At 39.0% G+C, this 20,943-nt stretch overlaps 1 protein-coding gene across 2 annotated transcripts in view; it reads right to left on the bottom strand.

Annotated features, from left to right (window-relative positions):
• MTHFD1L (methylenetetrahydrofolate dehydrogenase (NADP+ dependent) 1 like) overlaps window positions 1-20,943 on the bottom strand; it is a 136,077-nt gene that overhangs the window by 105,448 nt on the left and 9,686 nt on the right. For both annotated transcript variants that reach the window (XM_072332897.1, XM_072332898.1), the window contains exons 8-11: window positions 16,848-16,959; window positions 12,384-12,463; window positions 11,562-11,659; window positions 7,529-7,702 (exon numbers count right to left, since the gene is read on the bottom strand). In XM_072332897.1, coding sequence (XP_072188998.1) covers window positions 7,529-7,702; window positions 11,562-11,659; window positions 12,384-12,463; window positions 16,848-16,959 — 464 coding nt within the window. The remainder of the gene's footprint in view (window positions 1-7,528; window positions 7,703-11,561; window positions 11,660-12,383; window positions 12,464-16,847; window positions 16,960-20,943) is intronic.

Here is a 20,943-nt window from a genome sequence, read left to right on the forward strand (position 1 = left end):
ATAATCACATATTTTAAATTAAACAACCAACACTTTTGTTTGCAGAGCTTAGCTATCCGTCTCTAACTGACACATCGTCATAACACTCAGCAATGACAGATCAACTGTTTTTTAAATAAAACAGGACAGAAAAGTCAGTATATTTAACTAAACATGATTTATTTTGCATTTAAGTTTCTCAATACTTTTGCAGATTTAAGGGTGATGAGGGACAACCACAGTTACAGTCTGATCTCCTATGCAATGGCTCAAAAAATTCATACTACAGAGAAGCCATGTCTGGAATAGACAGTATTTCAGAAAGACATTCAATCACAAACCAGGGACACTAACCTCCACTCAAACACTCTATGCTTGCCTCTTTAACGAAGAGATAATTATGGTTGACTTTCTAAAGTGGAAAGCTTCAACAGTCACTTTCCCACCTCCATCTCAGGCAGTGTACGAAGAAGTAAACATATTTATGGACTGACAGAAGAATAATGCATATCGGACCATGGAAAACAAATAAGCAAGCAAACAAAAACCTCTCTGTTTTCTGAGCAACTTGCATTCTAATCACTTCTGAGAGATGCAGCTCAGGAGGTGCACTCCCTCAGCTTCAGCACTTGACTGTTTTTTGTTAAACCAGTAGAATGGTCTCTACAGTCACTGCTGAATTCACATGCAAAAGACTCTGTAAATGAAAGACATGTCAGGATAAATGATGTCCTCTCTGCTTTCACCATATTTGTTCATGATCCATGCTAAAAGTCTGCGTGGGGGATGCTTCTTTCTTTTCTTAAAGTAGGAACGCACCTCTCAGTTTCAAAAACACATTCCAGCTATTCATCTGAAGCACATTTCCCTCTCTGACCATGAAAAGAAGAAAGCCCTAGTCCACCCCAGACACATCACTCTGATATAAATTTTGAAGTTTTGCTTTCTGGCTGAGTGCAATCATTCTTATCTTTGCTGGCTCCAACAGCAGTAGTACCTTACTGAAGCTGTCATTAAGAATTAATCTTCATTCCCAAGGAGTTACAAGCATGCACACATATCCTAGACAAAAAAGTAACCCTTATCACATTACATCTTCAAAACCTGACCTAACACATCTAGTGCTAATTAGAAACACTTCCTTTACCAACTAGCAATTTTCATAAGGCATTGCTGTCCTCAGATCACAATTCAAATTGTATAACAGCACTAAGAAAATTGTCACATTTGTCCCCTTGCCTGTAAGATGCAGCTTAGTTCAGTTAATCCAAACTGACAAAAGCCTTTCTTTGTCCCACAAAATCTGAACACATGACAAACATTAACTTGTTGCAAATGAATTTATTACATCATTGGATCCCGTTATTTTTCAAAAAGCAGCAGCAGCGAAGCCTTTGTTAGACACGTCTGGAATAATTTGAGCAACAAGAGACAAACCTAATTAAGATCTTTTATACTGCTATGGGAAAAAACAGCTCGCTTCCATTTTTCCTACCACTGTTTCTGGTATCCTTGCTTTGTTCCAGGGACACTTTCTTTTAGAGCATCACAAACAGATTAACTCACTTTCACAATCAGTTTCACTCCCCTAGCTTCTGTTCTAACACTGTTTGCCCAAAACCCCTTTAAATCGTTACTAGTATAGTTTCTCCTTGTTCTACTGCTTCATTCACTATTCTCTATTGCCATAATCTCTTTCACTTGATCCTCTTATTCCTGTGTACTAAAGCCGGATTTAGACAATAAAAAACTAATCTTGAGGCATTACTGCACTCATTCAAAGACTTAACAAGATAACAACACTTAAAGCTATATTACTAAGCCAACCAAGCAAAAAAAAACCAAAACAAAACAAAACAAAAAGAAAACCCATCAAACTCACAAACAATTTGCTGTGATACAGACACCTATAACTGTTTACTATAACTTACTAGTGAAGGATTTCACACAAAATCAAAAGACTCAGTGCATACAACAGTTACACTGGTAACAGAACAACTATAACTTGTACAGTGGTTCTGGTTGATGGTGACTGGTATCTTTAAACATCATTCACATTTGATGGAATTCAGAGAGATTATCACTAGCTTGTTCAAATGCCTCTTAGGGCAGACTAATTTGGCATGCAGAGAGGCCTAGGGATTTTACGATTCTCATCAAAACTTCAAAGTTACTGTTAAAGCCAAAGATACAGTTTACTGTTAGGTGTGACAGGCCAGCCTTGTTTCAGCAGTGCATGGCAACAGGAGAAGGGGAAATGGCCCCAGAACAAACCATAGGAAGTTCTGCACAAACGTGCGTAAGAACTTCTTCACAGTAAGGGTGACGGAGCACTGCAACTGGCTGCCCAAGGGAATTTTGGAGGTTCCTTCTCTAGGGACATTCAAGACCCACCTTGACTCCTTCCTGTGCAACCTGGTTTAGGGAGCCTGCTTTGGCAGGAGGGTTGGACTAGATGATCTTCAGAGGTTCCTTCCAGCCCCTACACTTCTGTGATTCTGTCATTCTGTTCAGTATAGGAAGGGAAAATGAAAAAGGCAAATACTTCAACCACAGCCAAAAATGCACATTGGCAGCTCTACGAAGAATAGTTTCAGATGATCCACACCATCAAGTGCCACTCTGCTAACCTGTCTGTTGTTTTCTATATGACTAGACTTCCAGTACACCGGTACTCAGCACCAGACACATCCCCAGTATGAATGTGGTGCTCTGAGAGAACTAACCATCAACAAGTGAGGGTTAAAAAACTGAACTAAAGCAAGCTTATGCTCCCCAGTGTACTCCTGCAAGCACACAGCAGTCTACAGCTACATATCACAGCAGTTATGATCTTCACTATATAAAATCTGCTTGGCTGTAAGTCTACATTTTCAACGTATTCCTCAAATAGGTTTTAATCAGTTTTCTTCCCTTCTGAGAAATCGTGGGATCCACAGTTTTCCTGGAATTAGAGTTACTCAGATGAAGATCTAAAGGCTCAAAATATACAAAGGCAGCTGTGATGGAGTAAGAAAACCAGCAACCAAACTTCCCTACTTAGTCTACAGCTCCTGGGCGACACACTTGCAAGAATTCTTGTCCACTGGAGTAGGTAGGAATGGGCACAAATCCCTGATAAGTCAAGAACAGGAACCTGACTTTTGAGACTCTTTCCACCTAACCGAATTATCAAATCACAAGGACTCCTGCAAATCACAGTATTCAGTGAAGTCAGTTTGGTCCAGACAATCACTTGTCTTCAACTTTTCATCTCGCTTGTGACATCGTGACAGGACACCTTTGACTTTGAGAGGTTCGGCAGCAGTCCAGAGACTATAGGATAAGCACTAAGAATTGCACAGTCATTTAATAGTTTCAATAGATACCTCAACCTCAGTTTTAAAAACCAATTCTAAAAAGTTAAAATAAAAAGCCTAAAATTGAAACAGATTTCCATTCCAATCATTTCCTTAGAAAGTTGACTTTAAATATCTTCCCCTTTTGTACCTGGCCTACTTTGATCAGTTTTTATAAATAAAATAATCCATTTAAGCAGTTTTGTAGACATTTAGATGTTTTTGCTGGCTACACTACTGAGCCTACACACTTGCAACTGAGGTCACTAGCTCACATGAGTATAAAATTACAATCGCCAGAGGCTAACTTTAGCTCAGTTGTGCATTTTTAAACAGATATGCAATGCTATGTTTTGACCCCATGCAAATCTAGGGGAAAAAAACCTTTAAAATACAGTAAATTTTAATGAACGTCAAGAGATTTTTACACATATTTGTATTTTTCTTCACATTTCTTTAATATGTTTTCAGTCTAAACACAGGAATCCCACAGTCATTTCCCTCCTTAAACCTTACTTTGCAATCTACCAAGTGGTCATCAGCTCCCTGGCAAAGTGAGTTTTCCATAACACTGGGAAGCCTTCTCTCTTTATGTATATCAAAACAAAGATAAGAACATGCAGACTTTTTGTTTGTTTGTTATACATCACATTAGCTTACAGTGGAGCTACTTCTGTGGGAAAGCTACATGAGATCTGACAAAGAGAAAATAAACAAACAGTGAAATGATACACTGCACCAGCTGTAACCTCCTCAGTTACCACAGTCATTCTGTTTCCAGTAAGAACTCTACTGGATGTGACAACTCTTCTCATCCAGTTTCCTATCTTCAGCTCATCAGAATCAGCTACTTCAAAGATTTTAACAATTTCACTGTTCCATTGTTCCATGTGGATACCTGTGAAATCTTGCAATCAAGGGGTAGGAAAGAGAGTTCTCATGAACAACAGCCTTACCTAAATAAATCTCTTGCCCAAGATTACAACTGTCAAAAATTTATTTCTGAGCACAGAAGAGTTGGAACTCATGTCACTTACTGAGGGTACAGCATGACAACACTGCGGTGTCATCTCTAAAATGAGACTGGAGCTTCCAGATATGGAAGTACAGTGATAGCTGTTGAACTACCATGACTGAACAAAGCCAGCGAAAGACTGAAGAGTTCGCAAATACAAACCCTCAATAGTCAATAAGGTTTCAGAGAAGATAATCCCCATCAGCACCTACTCAGTGATACTACAAATACATTATTGTCTCAGCCATGACTTTACTTTGGATTGTCAACTGTTTCAGGAAAAAAAAAAAACAACATTGTGTTGATGCACTACTTATTCTTCCCCATATTTTTCTTTTTTCCTGTATGTCTACATCTTTTCTTTTAAGCACTTCTGGGCCAAGAAATACAGTGAGCAGAAATACAATCCAATACATACCTACCCTCAGTAAATTCAATTCCAAATCTGAAAATTCTGTTCCCAAAATAGTTACCATCATACAGCTTCAACAAGCATTAAGCCAGCACTTACTTCAGTACATTTTTGTCTTACGAAAAAACTGATTCATCACAAAATAATCTATTAAAGTTAGGAAAAAATATTAATTTTAAGTTTTTCAGCATTCAAAAACCAACATATTTCTTGCCAAGAAAAAAAAAAGCATTATATTTCCTAATTGCATTTAAAAACAAATGATTGGAAGACACACAGAGTGCAACAAATTTTATATGAAGGTTTCATGTTGTGTTTACCAGTATGCAGTCTACATGCTTGAATGCATGAACCAGTTACCCTGGACACGAAATGTAGCTACTATGTCATGAACAAGTTTTGTTCATTTGCATGCTCGCATTGTGCAATGAATGGGAAGCAGTTTAAGTTAACATATCCCCACAACAGAATTTGTTTTAGCATGCTAAAAGCCTGAACATTGGCAGTTGATGCAGAGAAGCTAATTACTCCAAGATAATCAAGTGAGTCTGAAACCAATGGCTCTGAATGAGTTATACGGCAAATTACAACCACACACACACAAGAAGTAGTAAGAGATAAGAACTAAAAAAAAAAAAAAAAAAAAAAAAAAAAAAAGCAGGAAGGGGGAAGGAATAATGCTCTCAACATAGACAAAAATGGAATTTACTGAGAGACATCTTCATCTGAATGATTATTTTTGAGTAACTTGGTCCAAACTAACTTGAACCAAACTGATTTTTCGGCACACCAAATAAATATTGCATTTAATTGTACTTGTGTGCACTCAGAAACTGCCTGTAAAACTTTTGAATGAGTAGCAATGTTTTAAAAAGTCATAAATGTAACCATTCCTGTAAATCAAAATATATAACTTGGTCGCTATTCAGATCAACAACTAGGAATAAACTAGAAAAGCATTTGCATGATATAGTCATAACTCCGAGACATCATGAAACACTTTTGCTCTATTACAGGCAGAAACGTCTATGACTGCATCATGGATAGATGGATATTCTCCACATCACTGAAGACACACACAGACCACACTTTTCACTTCCTTTGCTTAAGAAAAGTTGACAAAGAATCATAGGATGGTTTGGTTTGGAAGGGACCTTTAAGATTATCTAGTTCTGACCCCCCACTGTAGGCAGGAACACCACCATCATACACCCTCATCATACACAGTTAATATATATCCATCAGTCTAAAGACTCAGAAGTATAAGCATATATATCTTAAATGTTTCCTGTAAAGTCTTGATAACTTAGCCTGAAAACCTAAACACTGCAGCTTTCTAAAATACTTTCTAAATATCTGTGCTTATGGTAAGCCTACATAAGAACCCAAATGATAAATTTTAGTTGACCTTGCCTAGGCAGGTAGAGCCTGAAGAAAATAAATGAAGATATTGTTTTGCTTCAGTTTCTATATCCAAGTGGTGTTCACTCTTCATTGTACTAAACATTCTCTCACCAGATGCAGCTCCTCAGCTTTGTTAAAATGGCTTTCTGCCACAGCCAATTAGCAAACAAGAACAGCTGAGAACACATGAACACACATCGAATACATTTTTTAATAGGTACAATATTTCAAACTTTGAACTCCTTTAGAAGAGAAGGTCTATACTGCTATTCAGTCCCAAGAAAACAAAAGATAAAACAAAAGTCTACCAAAGTAGAGAACTGGCTCAACCAGATATTCTTTCCTTATCTTAAATAACTGCTCCAAAGTCCTCCAGGAACATCTTTATATATTTCTATTCTATAATATAGGTTTGAAGACAGCTTCACAACTCATTTGCCTCAGCTTTACAACATTAGATCTCTCAGTCTACAATAGATCCACTTCAGACAATGCCAGAAATCCAGGTAGTCTCCACAGAAAGGTACTAAAGCATGAACGTACTAAAGCAAACAGTTTGCTAAACACAATCTGACTGAGAAATTGGTAGATTAAGCTAGTTAAGAACAGCTTTCTCCTTCTGGATTAGTCTAAAGCTATATATTTGAAACTCAACTGGTTTTATTTACAAAGAGGCAACTCTAAAGATTTATTCAGACCACGAAGAGCAAACTGCATTTGAAATATTAATGAGCACCATAACATTTGTTCACAATTAGAAGATTCCACTTAAGAAACCAGGTGAATGAAAAAGTGTTGTGTCACTAAATGAGGGGAAAAAAGAAAAAGCAGCTCTTCAGAAAAGAAGCACATAAGTCCTGTTGAGCATAGTATTTGCTGTAATCCTGGGAACAGAGAGCAGGATAAGCCTGCCTGGAGACACGTCTACATTTCGGACAAAAAACATGGCTTATTTAAATATGTAATCTATTTTTCAATAAAAAAGGTATTTGTTGTTAATATCAAAAGATTAGCAGGCAGCTTCTGCTAAAGTTAGTTTATAAACAGCCACAACACACACAGATTAATACTCAAATTATTAAATACTCAAGTTAAACATTTAACATGCTTATAAAGCAATAAGAAAACACACAACAGCAGACAAGATTAAGAAACTTAGAAAAAAACTACTTTTAGAGAATATACTTCCATAGTAACAGAAAGGTTGCATTAGTTAAATAAAAAATAAATCAAAAACTGCATGCTTTCAGAACAGAAAAAAAATACAGCCCCAAACAGTCAGGGTTTTTATTCATGCAGTATATCAAAGATGTAAGCAGCATGTTTATATTAATATGAGTGGAAAGGGTGTACATTAATCACATTACTGTGCATTCTTACCCAGCAACTAGAACATATTTTCCATCTGGTTGATCCTTTAACCTTTCCAGCAGGGACAAACGTACTTTGGCTTTGGTTTGGCCATAGATTTCAATTTCATCTGTAAGCAATCCTATCTCCTTGGCAAGTACATCAACAGCTTTTGGACTCTGCGCTCGGGAAATCTCAATATCGCTGGAAAAGAAAACAAATAGGAGCCAGGAGATTTGTCTCAGCTTAGGTGGTCGACGACAGAACACAAAACAACAGCAAATACTCCAACAATGGGGTTATTGTAATCAGTTTTTCAATCTTCTCTCACATTTTATTAACCAAATCTAAACATCGGCTACACCTAGTATAATATTGAAAATCACATGCAGTGTTTGTTAATTGTTATACTTTCACAGAGTTCTCTCATTTAATCAGATTCCAAAGACTACGTAATGCTTTCATCTCAAGTTAGAGACCTATCTTCTGAACGGTCCAGCACATCCCAATGGAATGAATGTTTCTGTTTGTGTTTTTCTTCTCCTCCCTCCCAGGAAGTGCATGTAGCACACACACTTCAGTAAAAAGCACATATGTTGCTTGGCCAAGAATCACATAAACACATTAGTTAAACTTGTGCATGTTGTGCCTTCCATCAGAGGGCACTGCCAAGTGACCTAAGCCTCACTACTTCCCGTGAGGAACTGGAACTTTAAAGCAGTTAAGTTGAAAGCTGCCACATATCAGACTGTTAATGCACAGGATTCAGAACAGAAGTGCATTGAGCTTATAAACTACTTCCTACAAGGACTGTAAGTGGCAGCCTGAGAAAGAGGAAGGACATGGAGCAAGTGCTGCCTGAGGGAAGGTGGCTGCAGCCTGGGGACACTAGGCATCCACAGTTCCTGACCTAGACCACCTGGATTCTTTGGATATAATATCTCTTCATGGATTTTTGTTGTGTGAATTCAACCTAGATTTCCCTGAAGCTCTCAAAAGCACTTAGCAGCTGTGAGCTCCAGAAGCAGTAGTGCCCAGGGTCAGGCACACAAGATTTGAAAAGTCATCTCCCTAAGCTTTGAATTGCTTGCACCACCATGAAAATTGGCTAAAAAAAAATTACCAAGAGATTAATTACTTTCAGCCTATCCGGGCTAAACTTCTTCCTGCAGTCTTGGTTGATCACAATATTTTTAAGACATAACCTGGCAACAGCATCAAAGCTAATGTCCAGGACTTTCAAACAGTCTGCAAGACCTCAAATATCCACAGATTAACACAGAACTACTGCCAAACCTCAGCTCCAAGCATGGATTTAGCTGTTGCGCATCCACCAGCAAACCATCAGTTTGCATCAGCTTAATTGCATGCGTCTCTTTAAAGATATTGATATGACCACTGTTCAATTACATGCAAAGGTAGAAATCATCAAATCAAATGCTGAGACAGCCAAATACAATGGGGCAAGTGGCTACTCAACCATAGCACTCAGTGGGCCGCAGGTCCTTTTGTTGCATGGACTCAGCTGGGATCTGACCACTTTCAAGGACATACCAAGCACATCCTCTTGCATAGGAGGATATACCTTCGGCTCTTTTATGCATTTCTTCAAACACAATTAGCCATAAAAACGTATAAAGAGCACATGATTTAATGTCTTACAAATATCACATGACACAGAATATTTAGCTTTCTTCAAACGATGTCTATAAAAGCAACTCGAGTACCAAAGAGACGTTAGTTAGGTGGTGGCACTGTGGTCCCCTGAAGGTTAAACCAAAGGAAAACTGTACTGTGACCTATTTTTTCAATAAAGCAATTGATGCATTCAGCAAGGGAAGAAGGGTGTAGACTCGCATGACAGAACATTAACGTGGTGTTTTTTGTTGTTACTTTAAAAAAGCCAACACAACAAACAAACTTCCTACTAAATAAAATCTTTCTCCTTACTAAAAGACAGACGCTATTGTTTCAAATCTCAAGACAGACTATGAAGTCTCTCTGCAGCAATTTCAACCCTTCCTATTTCCCTCAGCTCTCTTGCCACAAACACTGCCCTCTCTCCGGCAATTAGGACTTTTCCCATCCTGCAGGAACCACAACTAGCAGAAATTGGAAGGAGTAAAACTGATAAACTGCACAATTTTAACTAAGTTGAAAGAATGGATTTTTAGATATATAAATTACAAATACTTGTCAAGTCAAATTGACAGTGGATGCCAACTGTTCTCTCCCTGGCTAAAACCACTGCTGTTGTCATTTCCTCATCTGAAGTTCCCTTAGGAACCTTCAACAACACATACAAAACATTATGTTAGTGTACACTTCCAGATGAAATGTATTTTCTAAAACACAAGAAATTAAAGACCTGATTATAACTAATCTTTTGAACACTACGCTTACTGCTAGCTCATTTAGTTTATAGTGATATGCTTACATATATATTTGAAATACTGGAATTATTCAGTAAGTTACATCATTCAGTATTAAGCTGCAAATCTGCAACACTGGTTCTCCTACATGAATGAGAACTGTTAACTGTAAACTATTGCCAGCATCAAATAATAATTTATGAAATGTAAGATTTAAGAGATGTGGGGAAGGATCTACATCTACTCAGCCTATATCATGGAGATTGCTTTCTGTATGAAAATCCTCCATTTGTTTCCAAAACCTTTGGAAACACTTCAATTAACACCCAGTTCTCACAGAAATCAAAAAGCAGATGTTCCTAGATTTAGCGCTTTAGCAGCTTTCCTCATTTTCAATGAAAACTCCATCTGCTTCCATGCAATGCTGTGTACTGCTACAAGATTGTATTTTATTGCATGATACCTTCCATCTGATATTGTATGTTCTATTTAAAAGGAGAAAGAGACATAAAGCTACAGAGTAATCAAATAAATGGAAGTCCTAAAACCAGTTGTACTTTATAGTATTGTATGCTAAATATGCATATACATTTACAATACACACACATTGCCATAGAGAGGGGTGAGAGTGCTTTTTGAAGAGGTATTTTTTGCCATCATGCTCACGATAACATGCATTTTAATCTATTCTTTAACTATATTATTCAAGGACATATTTTTCCTACTTTAACTCCTGGAGTACTACTACTTGTTGGCCCAGAGAAAGCTCAAGAATTCCTTCACCCTTGCAGTCTTGCACATGACAGAAAACTCATTCTTTTGACATCTCTGCTTTAAATTACAAGTTGTGTCCATTCCCATTAAATGGTTTTAAGCTGCATTGAAAAGTGAACTAAGTGCTTGAAAAGAAAACATTTTGCTGCATTTCTTCAAAAACACAGCAATGGGATACTGGAGCAGGCATATAGATATGCACATACAAATGTCTGAGTCTTCCCTCATGGCAAAATTTCCTTTTAAGCCCTTGGCTCCCCTCTCTGCCACCCATCACAACCAACACACAGCAAGCACAGCCAAGAACTCAGGCCGTCTGGAACTTTGGAGGTGTCACCAATTCCACTGGGACAGATAAGAAATCCTGACACGGGTCTTAAGAGGTGAGGAGGAGAAACTGATGGGAAATATTCTGGTTATAAGAATAAATGCGCTTCCTGCTCTTCACATCTAGATATGAATTGAAAAGTTTGGCGAGGAAGAAAATGCTTCTAAGTGAGGGAAGAAAATTAAAAAAAAATAATAATAATTCAAATGCCATTGAAATCAAAGGGCCTTAATTAGATCCATAAACTCTTTCTTCTGTTTGAGTGATCTAATACTAGAACTTCATATACTTTGTATTTCTGTTGATACTCCATGAGGCTTTGCCTCTTTCCCTCAGTGAAACCTTCCAGTTTTAACTCTTCAAAAATTGGCAAAATTTGGCACCAATGAACATCGTAAAAGTAAAAACTGGAAGCATTAGGCCGTGGTCACAGGAAAGCATACAGCAAAAAGCGCAACATGCAGACGAGATAAGCAGATTAAAACTTAGATATGGAATATATTTAGGTTTATTGACACATTTGACACTTTGCTTCTTTTTTAAGAAATAAAATAAACAAAAGAACAACAAAAACAAAACCATTTATTACCTAGGCACTGGTGAGAGTGGCTGAAGCTTCAAGCAGCGGAGATCCCACTTCCTGAGCTGCTGGGATTGGATCCATCGCTCTGTATTTTTTACCATGTTCTGTTTTTAAACAAGAAATCAGCACATACCAGCTGCACCATAAATACTGAATGCTAATTCCAAATGATGTCAAAATAACCTTCTATGGCAAAAGCTAATAAAAACACCAAAACACCTAAACGTTCCATCTCATGGCTTCAGGATGAAAGAAAAAGCAACTGCTGCTCCATGGCTGTGCCATTGTTTGTTCAGATTTCATAAGGAGACAAGGTCATTAACACAACAAATGGCAGAAAAAAGATCTCTAATTAGACACTCAAAATTTTTATTCTGGTTAAGCTGAGACTTACTATTATTTTCCTCAAGTTTTAGAAAGAATGGAAGATATTAATCGCTCACTGACCAATTCGTGCTGCTTCCAAATAAAACAACACATTTCTGGACCATCTACCCAATCACAGGACAGGAAAAAAAAAAAAAGGTGTTCCAAGTCCAAATAATCTTCATGACCTTGCAAGAAGTAACATCAGATTATTGATAAAAGTGTTTCTGGCAAGCTTTACTACAGGCATCAGAGCTGTGACACATCTGATTTTCTGCGTACCTAACCACGACAGGCATGACTCACCTCAACTGATTAAGAATTGCCATGAAAACAAGAGGCAAGTAGGATTGTTGAAAAAGCAAAACAAAAATTAAAATAAAATAAAATGAAGTTGTGGAAGCAGTTTCTACAATTCACAGGAAGAGCAACAAGTTTTATAACATTTCAAGTTATACCAACCTGCATTCGCATTGCTGCTGCAAGAGAACTAACTGCAGTTTCAGTAGTGCTGCTGTTTTTCTGACCGTAGTTGTGTTTCCCTGTAAAACAAGAACATCACACAAACAAATTATGAGGCTTTTTTTGAGTGGGAACAACTACACCTGAAGCTACACCCAGACAAAGTAATTATGATACTGACTTAGGTTAACAAGTTAACAGTACCGCTGCCAAAATTATACATAGCTCCTGCAAAGCTTCAACTAAAATCATTGTTTGGGGCCGATACAGTGCAATAACCAGAGAGCAACTGTATGCTCTGATGTGTATTTTGCAAATATACACATACATACGACAAAACATACAACATACTGGAAAAAGAAAACTCAGAGCAACAGGATTTTTTGGGAGGGGGGGGGGGAAGGGGCAGAAAGGAAAGCAAGAGCAGATTGTCTGCATTTTCTGTACAGTGTACAGTGACTCCAACTTAAAAGACAGTTATGATCGTTTCTAGTGGTAACGTATTATACAATAAGCATACATTAGCTACCCTAACTAAACATACCATTTGACATTTACCTGCAATTCCCCTTTTGGCTTGTGCACATGCTATTGCTTATTGACTTTTATCTAGATGTAGTTTCTTCAAGACAGAATTCTCATCCTAGTCTCTATGGGCATAGCACAGCCCTTGTCTCATTCCAAAGGGCGTAGACACAATTACAATAGAAGATAACAACTGTACACTGACAGTGTTAGCCTCTCTCCTCATGGGGATTAAAAGCACAAACCCTGACCAAGCCAAGCTTTCCCTGCACTCACCCTGCCTGCAGCCATCACAAAACATCCACCTCAGAGCTGCTGCCCCCATGGTAGCAGAAGTTGGGAGCCTCGGGCTAGACCCAGTGCTCAGCAAAAGTACTGCAGCACTTTCTCATGCCCTTGTACCAGGGCTGAGAGGCAGGGGCTCACCAGCAGACACCTCCAGCCTTCCTCAGTGCACTGTCAAACCCTTCCTCAACCCACCTTGCCAGCAGTCATCTGCACTTCAGCACCAAACCTAACTGGGCAGCAAGAGGCCAGTATTGACGGTAAACTCAGAGAGTATCTAAAAGGCCACCTTTTTGCATTAACGCTCACTGTTAAAAATAAAAAAAATAAAAAATCTGGAAATATGTTCAGCTCAAGCACAGGAGTCTTACTGGAAGAGCCCATCAGAGTCATAAGCTAAGCATTGCTGCCTTGAGACAGGGCTGGGAGAGCAGCCAAAGGGACGAATGAAGTAGGAAGAATGGACTTTAAAATCCCCTTTCAGACAGCTGTTCTTTGCAGAAACATCTCATCTTTTTGTTTTTGGCTTAATGTGATTTCTTTATCAGGAGGGAGCTAGCATGCATGTAAATACATATTGGTATTGGATGTTTCTCTTCAATAAAGACTATTTCCCAGCTTGCCTATGCTATGCGCTTACCACACTAACACTAACCAGACTTTTACAGAGTGAAGGTGAAGCCAGAGCATACATGAGCTAAGCGGACAACCACAGGATTGCAACAGCTCACTCAGGATACGTTTTCCAGATGGGAGCTGGAATAACACTCTCTGCCTTGGGTTTTGGCCAGAAGATCAGCTGAACTGCAGGCACTGCACTCCCTCCTCTGCCTCACCCTGACAAGGCCCATCTACTGGCAGCACACAGCTATACAGGCAGGCAGATAGGATTAGAATAGAGATGGGAGAAAAGGTCACATTTCCCACTTAGATAACTAAATCACTTGGGCTTGAGCTTTTCAGTGACCTTAATGGAGTTGGTCATCAAGTCCCAAATAATCTTGGGGATTTTTTGTTCAGAAACTCATTCTTCATTTCTATACATTTACAAATCAAATGTTTTCCTGCAAGAGGCACTAGATTCCCAAATCATTAGTGCAGCACAATACAATGTTTAAAATGATTTTTTTTTAAGGAGAGAGAATTCCATTAGTTTGGAGCAAGCACTTTTAGCTCTACTCTCCTGGCTTACATCACTACAGCTGCCTAATATAACCATGTCCTTGCAAATTTAGGAGTGCTTTTGAAACGTGCCCACGTGTTAAGCTACCTGTATAGCTACATGAGGTAGAAATCTAGCCACCATCTAGCAATGACAAAAGTTACTTCACAGCCATTGTTGCTTTCAGGCTATGTAAGCTCCTGCGGCCCCAACACAAATGTTGAGTTAGAGATTACTGAAGCAAGAGAAAACCTATAACAATTCCTGAGCATGCCAGCCTAACAGATTTCACTACGTACTGAAAGTGAAAAGTCATTTGTAAGAGTCAGTGGTTTCTCCAAGGCCATAAGTACTCCAAAATATACTTTTAATAAATACCTTGCAATTAAACTAAGTGCATTCTGCCTGTCAGACAGACACCTGTGTTTCAAGTACTTCTCAAGCAAGTCTTCAGGCCAGCATTTCTAAAAGCTACTAAAATGTGTTTCTGCTGTTCTTCCAGAGTTTCTCCAAGTTTTTGACAGTCTCAAAAGCATAAAAACAGATGAACCCTTGATACATTGTTTTATTTTTAAACTGTCCTTTTAATATTTCATATTGCCTTTTCAAAGAAACGCTGCTCTTAACACAGACAACTGCTGCAACATGAGAAACACAAAAAACTCCATTGGCACATAGTACATACTTTGTTTCCTGCCTTAAGGATGAGTTTTGCTGTGGTATGTGAACATATTACAGATGTTTTCCCAACAGCAGTTTTTTTTTCTTAGGGAAATACTGATATTATCAATGGTACTATAGAGCAGATAGGTCCTGAGACTTAGGTATCTTAAAGCCATGTCAAGAGGTTACAATGTGCAAATTTTGGATCTGTGAAGGGAAGACTTCGGCTCTATTTGCAATGGAATGTGGGAACTGTAGGTAACTGGAAGCGAGACTTCTACCAGCAGCACACAGAGCTAGGGAAGTTCAGTCTCTAACACTGCCACTCAGGCTACAAGGAGATTACCCCATACTGCTTTCACAGACCCACAGCTCCACCCCAAATCAGACAACTCAGAGGCTCCTGTTGAAAAGGACTAAAATGAAGAGGGGTCATTTTTCTTCATTTATATGTTTATGGGTGTTACTGCTCTACCTCCATTCTCTTTTTGCTTCTCCCTTTCTTTCTCATTCCTATTTCATGCAAGAGTATTAAACCCATGGGTCAGATATCTGATGAGGAGACAGGGCTTCAAGTAGATGCTTTACAGACCTTCTCTGTAAATACTTAACAACTATGTCCCACTGACCCTGTGCAAAACAAGTACGCACCAAGGAATCAAGGATTTTCCTAATCACAAGGCTAGAATGTCTGATTTCCCCACACTCCTCTTTAGCATAAAAAAACCCACAAATTATTTTTAACTACCTTTTGATAGCTGAGTGCATTTAGCCCAGAACTCTCACATCTGCAGCATATGTTCAAATCAAGAGGACATCAAGAAGCACAACAAAAGGCATCTCTTGCTAAGCCCACACTTTGCATGGGAACGGCAGCTGCCTTATTACAAACCTGGTCTTGTATTAACTCTGCTTGAAGCTTCTGCTTAATTTGCCCTCAGGAAACACATCTAGAATCATACAGCTCTTTCTCCTTGTTCTTATGCCTATTTCCCCAGTTTTATATCAATAGATGTTAATAAGCACACTGCACACTTGTGATTAGTTAATGTGCTTTGCCAGATACATAACATTACCCATTTACTTCTTTATTTTCCTATTCTCTCACAACATGGTGCCATCAGGTCAAACAATCACATTGGTATGTGTACTATAAAAAGCACAACAGAAAATACCCAGAGACCTTTACAGTTGCTGAAGGAATTTTAAAGGAAATGCAATTCCTGCAGTGGAATATAGTAACATCTGGGAAGCTTTCTTAGTCTTATTTCTAATAAAATTCTGCAGCATTTCTCAATGGAGAAATTAATGAACCTATACCTCTTCTACAACTAGGTTATATTAAAGGGAGCGGGGGAAGAGGAATCCAAACTTATTTTGTATTAATAACAGTTGCGGGGGACATCTTTCCTGTTCTGAGATACACAAGATTTCTCTAGATCTTCTTGTACAATACTCTGCATTGCATTTTGCCAATATTCTTTCTACACTGCCTTTTCCCCACGCTCCAGCTGAGACAACAGAATTCAAAACATAACACACTGTACAAACCAACACAGAAATAACCGGTCATCCAATGAACTCTGAATGAATCCATGGGATCACTGCTTATTTAACAACCCCGGTGTTAAGAATGTATTCCAGTATCTCCTCCTTCACCTGACATCTTTTTCTTATTTATACATCAGAGACACATGCACATGTTCCCCCATGTACAAACGCCCACTGTCAAAGGCTCCCCCCCCACAAAGATGTAGCTTTTAATCACAATGTGTGGTCACCAACATGCCACACACTTTCAAGAACTGTTCACTTTAAACTTTGCCTACCTGACAGCATGTCAGGAGAACAGTGGATGATGGTGGTTCCAGGTTTTAGCCAGCTCACAGGAACACTGTCGGGTTTCGGACTGCCAGCTACCACCACATCCGCAAGCTGAAGCTACGTATAGCCCAAAATCCAACACAACCCCCAAGAAAAAAGAAGAAGAAAAATGCATTTAATCTTAGAAGTACATTCTTGAATATGCAAATTATTTTCAGATTTACATAAGCAATAATATTTTGAGCAGTTTTTGCAAACAAAATCCAAACTGATGACTGCATTCTTGTCACACACTATACTTATGAACAATAGCATTTGAGACTGAAAAAGTAAAAAGCACCTGTAAAACAAGGAAGTAGATTTAAAGACAGCTCCAATAACATTTTATGGGAATTACCTATTTTCAACAAATAAGCCATATAACTGTTCAAAGTACTGTCCAATACAATAACTTGGAGAGACTCAAGAAAGAACAACTGAATGACAGTAAGTAGGTAATTATAAAAAGTACAGTCAGCTTGTGAGAAAGAAAAAAACCTGGACAGCGTTGAGAAATGCAGGATGACCTGATCTGCAAACATTGTGCCTTTGAAGAATACCAATTAAAGCTTCCTTTTCTTCTTTCTTTCTTTCCTCCCTATTCTGAAACAGGACTCAGTAGCAATTCTTGGAATCAACACAAGATTAAAGGATAGCATCAGAGGCAGATATATAAAAATCCACAGGATTCACAGAATGACCTGGGTTGGAAGGGACCTCAAGGATCATGAAGCTCTAGCCCCCCTGCCTGGCAGGGCCACCAAACTTCCATGTTTACTAGATCAGGTTGCCCAGGGTCCCATCCAACCTGGCCTTGAACACCTCCAGGGGCGGGGCATCCACAACGTCCCTGGGCTGCCTGTTCCAGTACCTCACCACTCTCCTAGTAAAGAACTTCCCCCCAACATCCAACCTAAATCTACCCTCTTTCAACTTAAAACTATTTTCCCTTGTCCTACTATTATTGGCTCTTTCAAAGAGTTTACTCCTCTCCTGATTTTAGGTACCCTTCAGGTACTGAAAGGCTGCAATGAGGTCACCCCACAGCCTTCTTTTCTCCAGGCTGAACAAGCCCAGCTTCCTCAGCCTGTCCTCATAGGGGAGGTGCTCCAGCCCCCCGACTGTCCTCGTGGCCCTCCTCTGGACCCTCTCCAACAGCTCTAGAAATGTAAGATGACCATATTTCCCATCTAGGAAATATGGGCACAACAGTGACCCAAAGAACTTTATAAAAAAGACAGTAATTATGGAAATTTTTGGAAAAATGTAAACAAATGACAACTGTGGCAATCTGCACAAACCTCTCCATGAACTGATTTGTGACCAACAAGCATTCCAGCTTCTTTTTTGGCCAAAAGTGCTCTGATGCAACTCTGCCCAGCACTCCTGCCAAGAAGGAAAAGCTACAAATTCTATCAGGATAGCACGTTTTTGGCACAGCTAAGCATCCAGGAGGGGAACTGTGGCGGAAAAGGCAGAAAACTAAGAAAGCTCCATCTCCTTAGAGGATACATGAATGGTCTAACCCTCCTCAGAGATTCACATGTGGAAACACAGCCAAACGTGTGGGAGAAGGCTTACTTGCTTGACAGATGACTAATGCTACAAGGCGATTCAGGCTTCAACTAGAAGTCCTATGATTGCCTGTAAATGTACAGTCTCAACTGCCTTATCCAAATTGACTACACTTCTGTGTCTGCTGCAAGTATCAGTTTACATGCCACTCCTAGGAGATCACATAAGTAGTAGTGGTTGACCAGTGTCAAGTCAAATTAGACTGTGGAATTTGCAAGCAAATTTGGATAAAATAACACTGTACAGTACTCCTGTGTACCAAGAGTACAAGAAGAAAACAGCTCCCACTAAAGAAGGCAGCTGCTACCATAACATCAACACAGAGAACATTTATACTATGATTATCTCCAGGTATGAATATCCAGTGTTTCTGTAACAAAAATGTAATTAATATTCTAGCAGTTATAATATACTGATGGTCAGGAACCTCATTCCATGCAAAGTCTCTGGGACAGGGACTCTGGGCTTTGTACACTGCTTCACATCATGAAGCTATGAACCAGCTGAGAGCTGTATGTAACAAGAGATAATCTTGATAAATTTTCAGACAACATATATCAGATCAATTCTACAATAAGTAACTATAGTGACAGAAAACAACTGACCAAACACTCATTTCTATGACTACGAATTGTTATGTTAAAAAATGCCTACAAAATTGACTGTGTTCAGCTGTTAACAATGTTAACACAGTGAACGGCTGGAGTTGGTCATATCCACAAGTGTATTGAAAAAAAAACAAACAAACCCTTTACCTCATTGCCCTACCCTACTATCTCCATGAAACATTTTTTATCACAGGGCAAAGAAGAATTGTCCTACAGGCTGAGAATGTATTAAGCTCAGAGCCCACCTCCCACCATTTCCTTTTCATAGAATCATAAAATCATTTGTGTTGGAAGGGACCCCAAAAAGCCATCTATTCCAACTCCCCTGCAATGAACAGAGACACCTACAGCTCAATCAGGCTGCTCAGAGAGCCAACCAGCCTTTTTCCTTGTTTAAAAAAATAAGCACGTATAAAGAAGAGAAAAATAAAGTAGAAATATATATTCAACTCTCTTGCTATAAGCAAGTATTTTTATGTGCAATAGTTGGAGAGTCTATGAAGTATACATAAAAAACACTTTATGGATTTTTTTTTCCTCCCTTGATGATATATATATTTTTTTAAATGACATCCAGAAACTTGTTTGACTGGGAGAATGAATCTACTGGAAGTAAAACAGTTGCTTTGAGAATTCTGGGTGTCCTTGGAAGAGATTCATCTCCATTAGGGAAATATGGTTTCCCTTGGAAGAAGTCATGTCCCTGCCCTACCTGGCTTTTTTGTTGTTGTTGTTTTTCCTTTTTTGCCATAACCTATTCCTTTGACTGGTCATAAATCACTAAAGCCTTGGGAGGCATGTGCAGGCTTTATCTTCTAAATCAGAAATAAATCACAGACATTAGAGATGGAAAAGACCTATGAAATCATCACATCCAACCTCCCTCACAAACACGCTGCGCAGTCTCCAGGCAGAGGATGCATCTGATCGGAACCAGATGAGTCAGGCAACTGTTGCCAGGAGGCTGAGGAGCTATTGACAGGTGGCCGTGGGGTGACCCATCAGGCAGTACTGCTGGTGGAAGTGTTGCGTCCCAACCCACAGTGAGCAGAACCAGCAAAGGCATCACACAAAACCATCCACAATGTTCTGGGTGATGGGTTGGAGACAGAGTAAAGCAGTACCTGAGAAGCATCCTGCCTTCTCACCAGTAAATATTGTTTCAGTTGGGAAGAGCCATGCTAACAAATAATCTGAAACCTTACCTCATAACAAAATACAGCTCTCTCCACAAAGATTTAAGTAGAAGCAGATTAAGAAGAACCACCCATTCCCAAGATAGATCACTGAATGTTAAAACAACAACACAGTCACTCAAGCCAAGTAGTTAATGATAATGGTACAGAGTAACTGCACATTCCAGATAACTGAAAGACTATTTTGTCACCAAGCCTGCACAAACGTTTTGTTTTTTACTCCCAAATAATTGCAATGATTCTAGAAAATGATCCATTGTGCCTTACTCACTGCTCTCTGTCTTGCTCATAATGACAATGCACAGTCTCTGCCCGTGAGTATGATACGGGAATTGAAAATGAAAGTAGGAGGAGCTCATGGGAATAAAAGACTACACACTATTTAGCCTTGTTGCCAAACATTCAGTTTCTCAGCTTCCACAACTGACCTCTTTGAACGCCCTGGCTGTAGCTAGAGGTACTAACTGGGTACAGAGTGCCACCCACTCCCTTCTTCCCCATCAGTTCCTCTGCTGGGCATCTCTATTGCAGGCTGAACTATCCTGTGAACTATACTGTAGCATACTGCTATAGTGCGTGCAAAGTTATGAAACAGAAAAATCTACTACACCAACAGCAATGTCATTAGAAACTCTGTGCAGCCTCTCTTTTCTCTCCTTTCACAGGATCTACATAGCCATTCT

The sequence above is a fragment of the Excalfactoria chinensis genome, chromosome 3, assembly GCF_039878825.1.
Source record: "Excalfactoria chinensis isolate bCotChi1 chromosome 3, bCotChi1.hap2, whole genome shotgun sequence".
Taxonomy (NCBI): Eukaryota; Metazoa; Chordata; class Aves; order Galliformes; family Phasianidae; genus Excalfactoria; species Excalfactoria chinensis.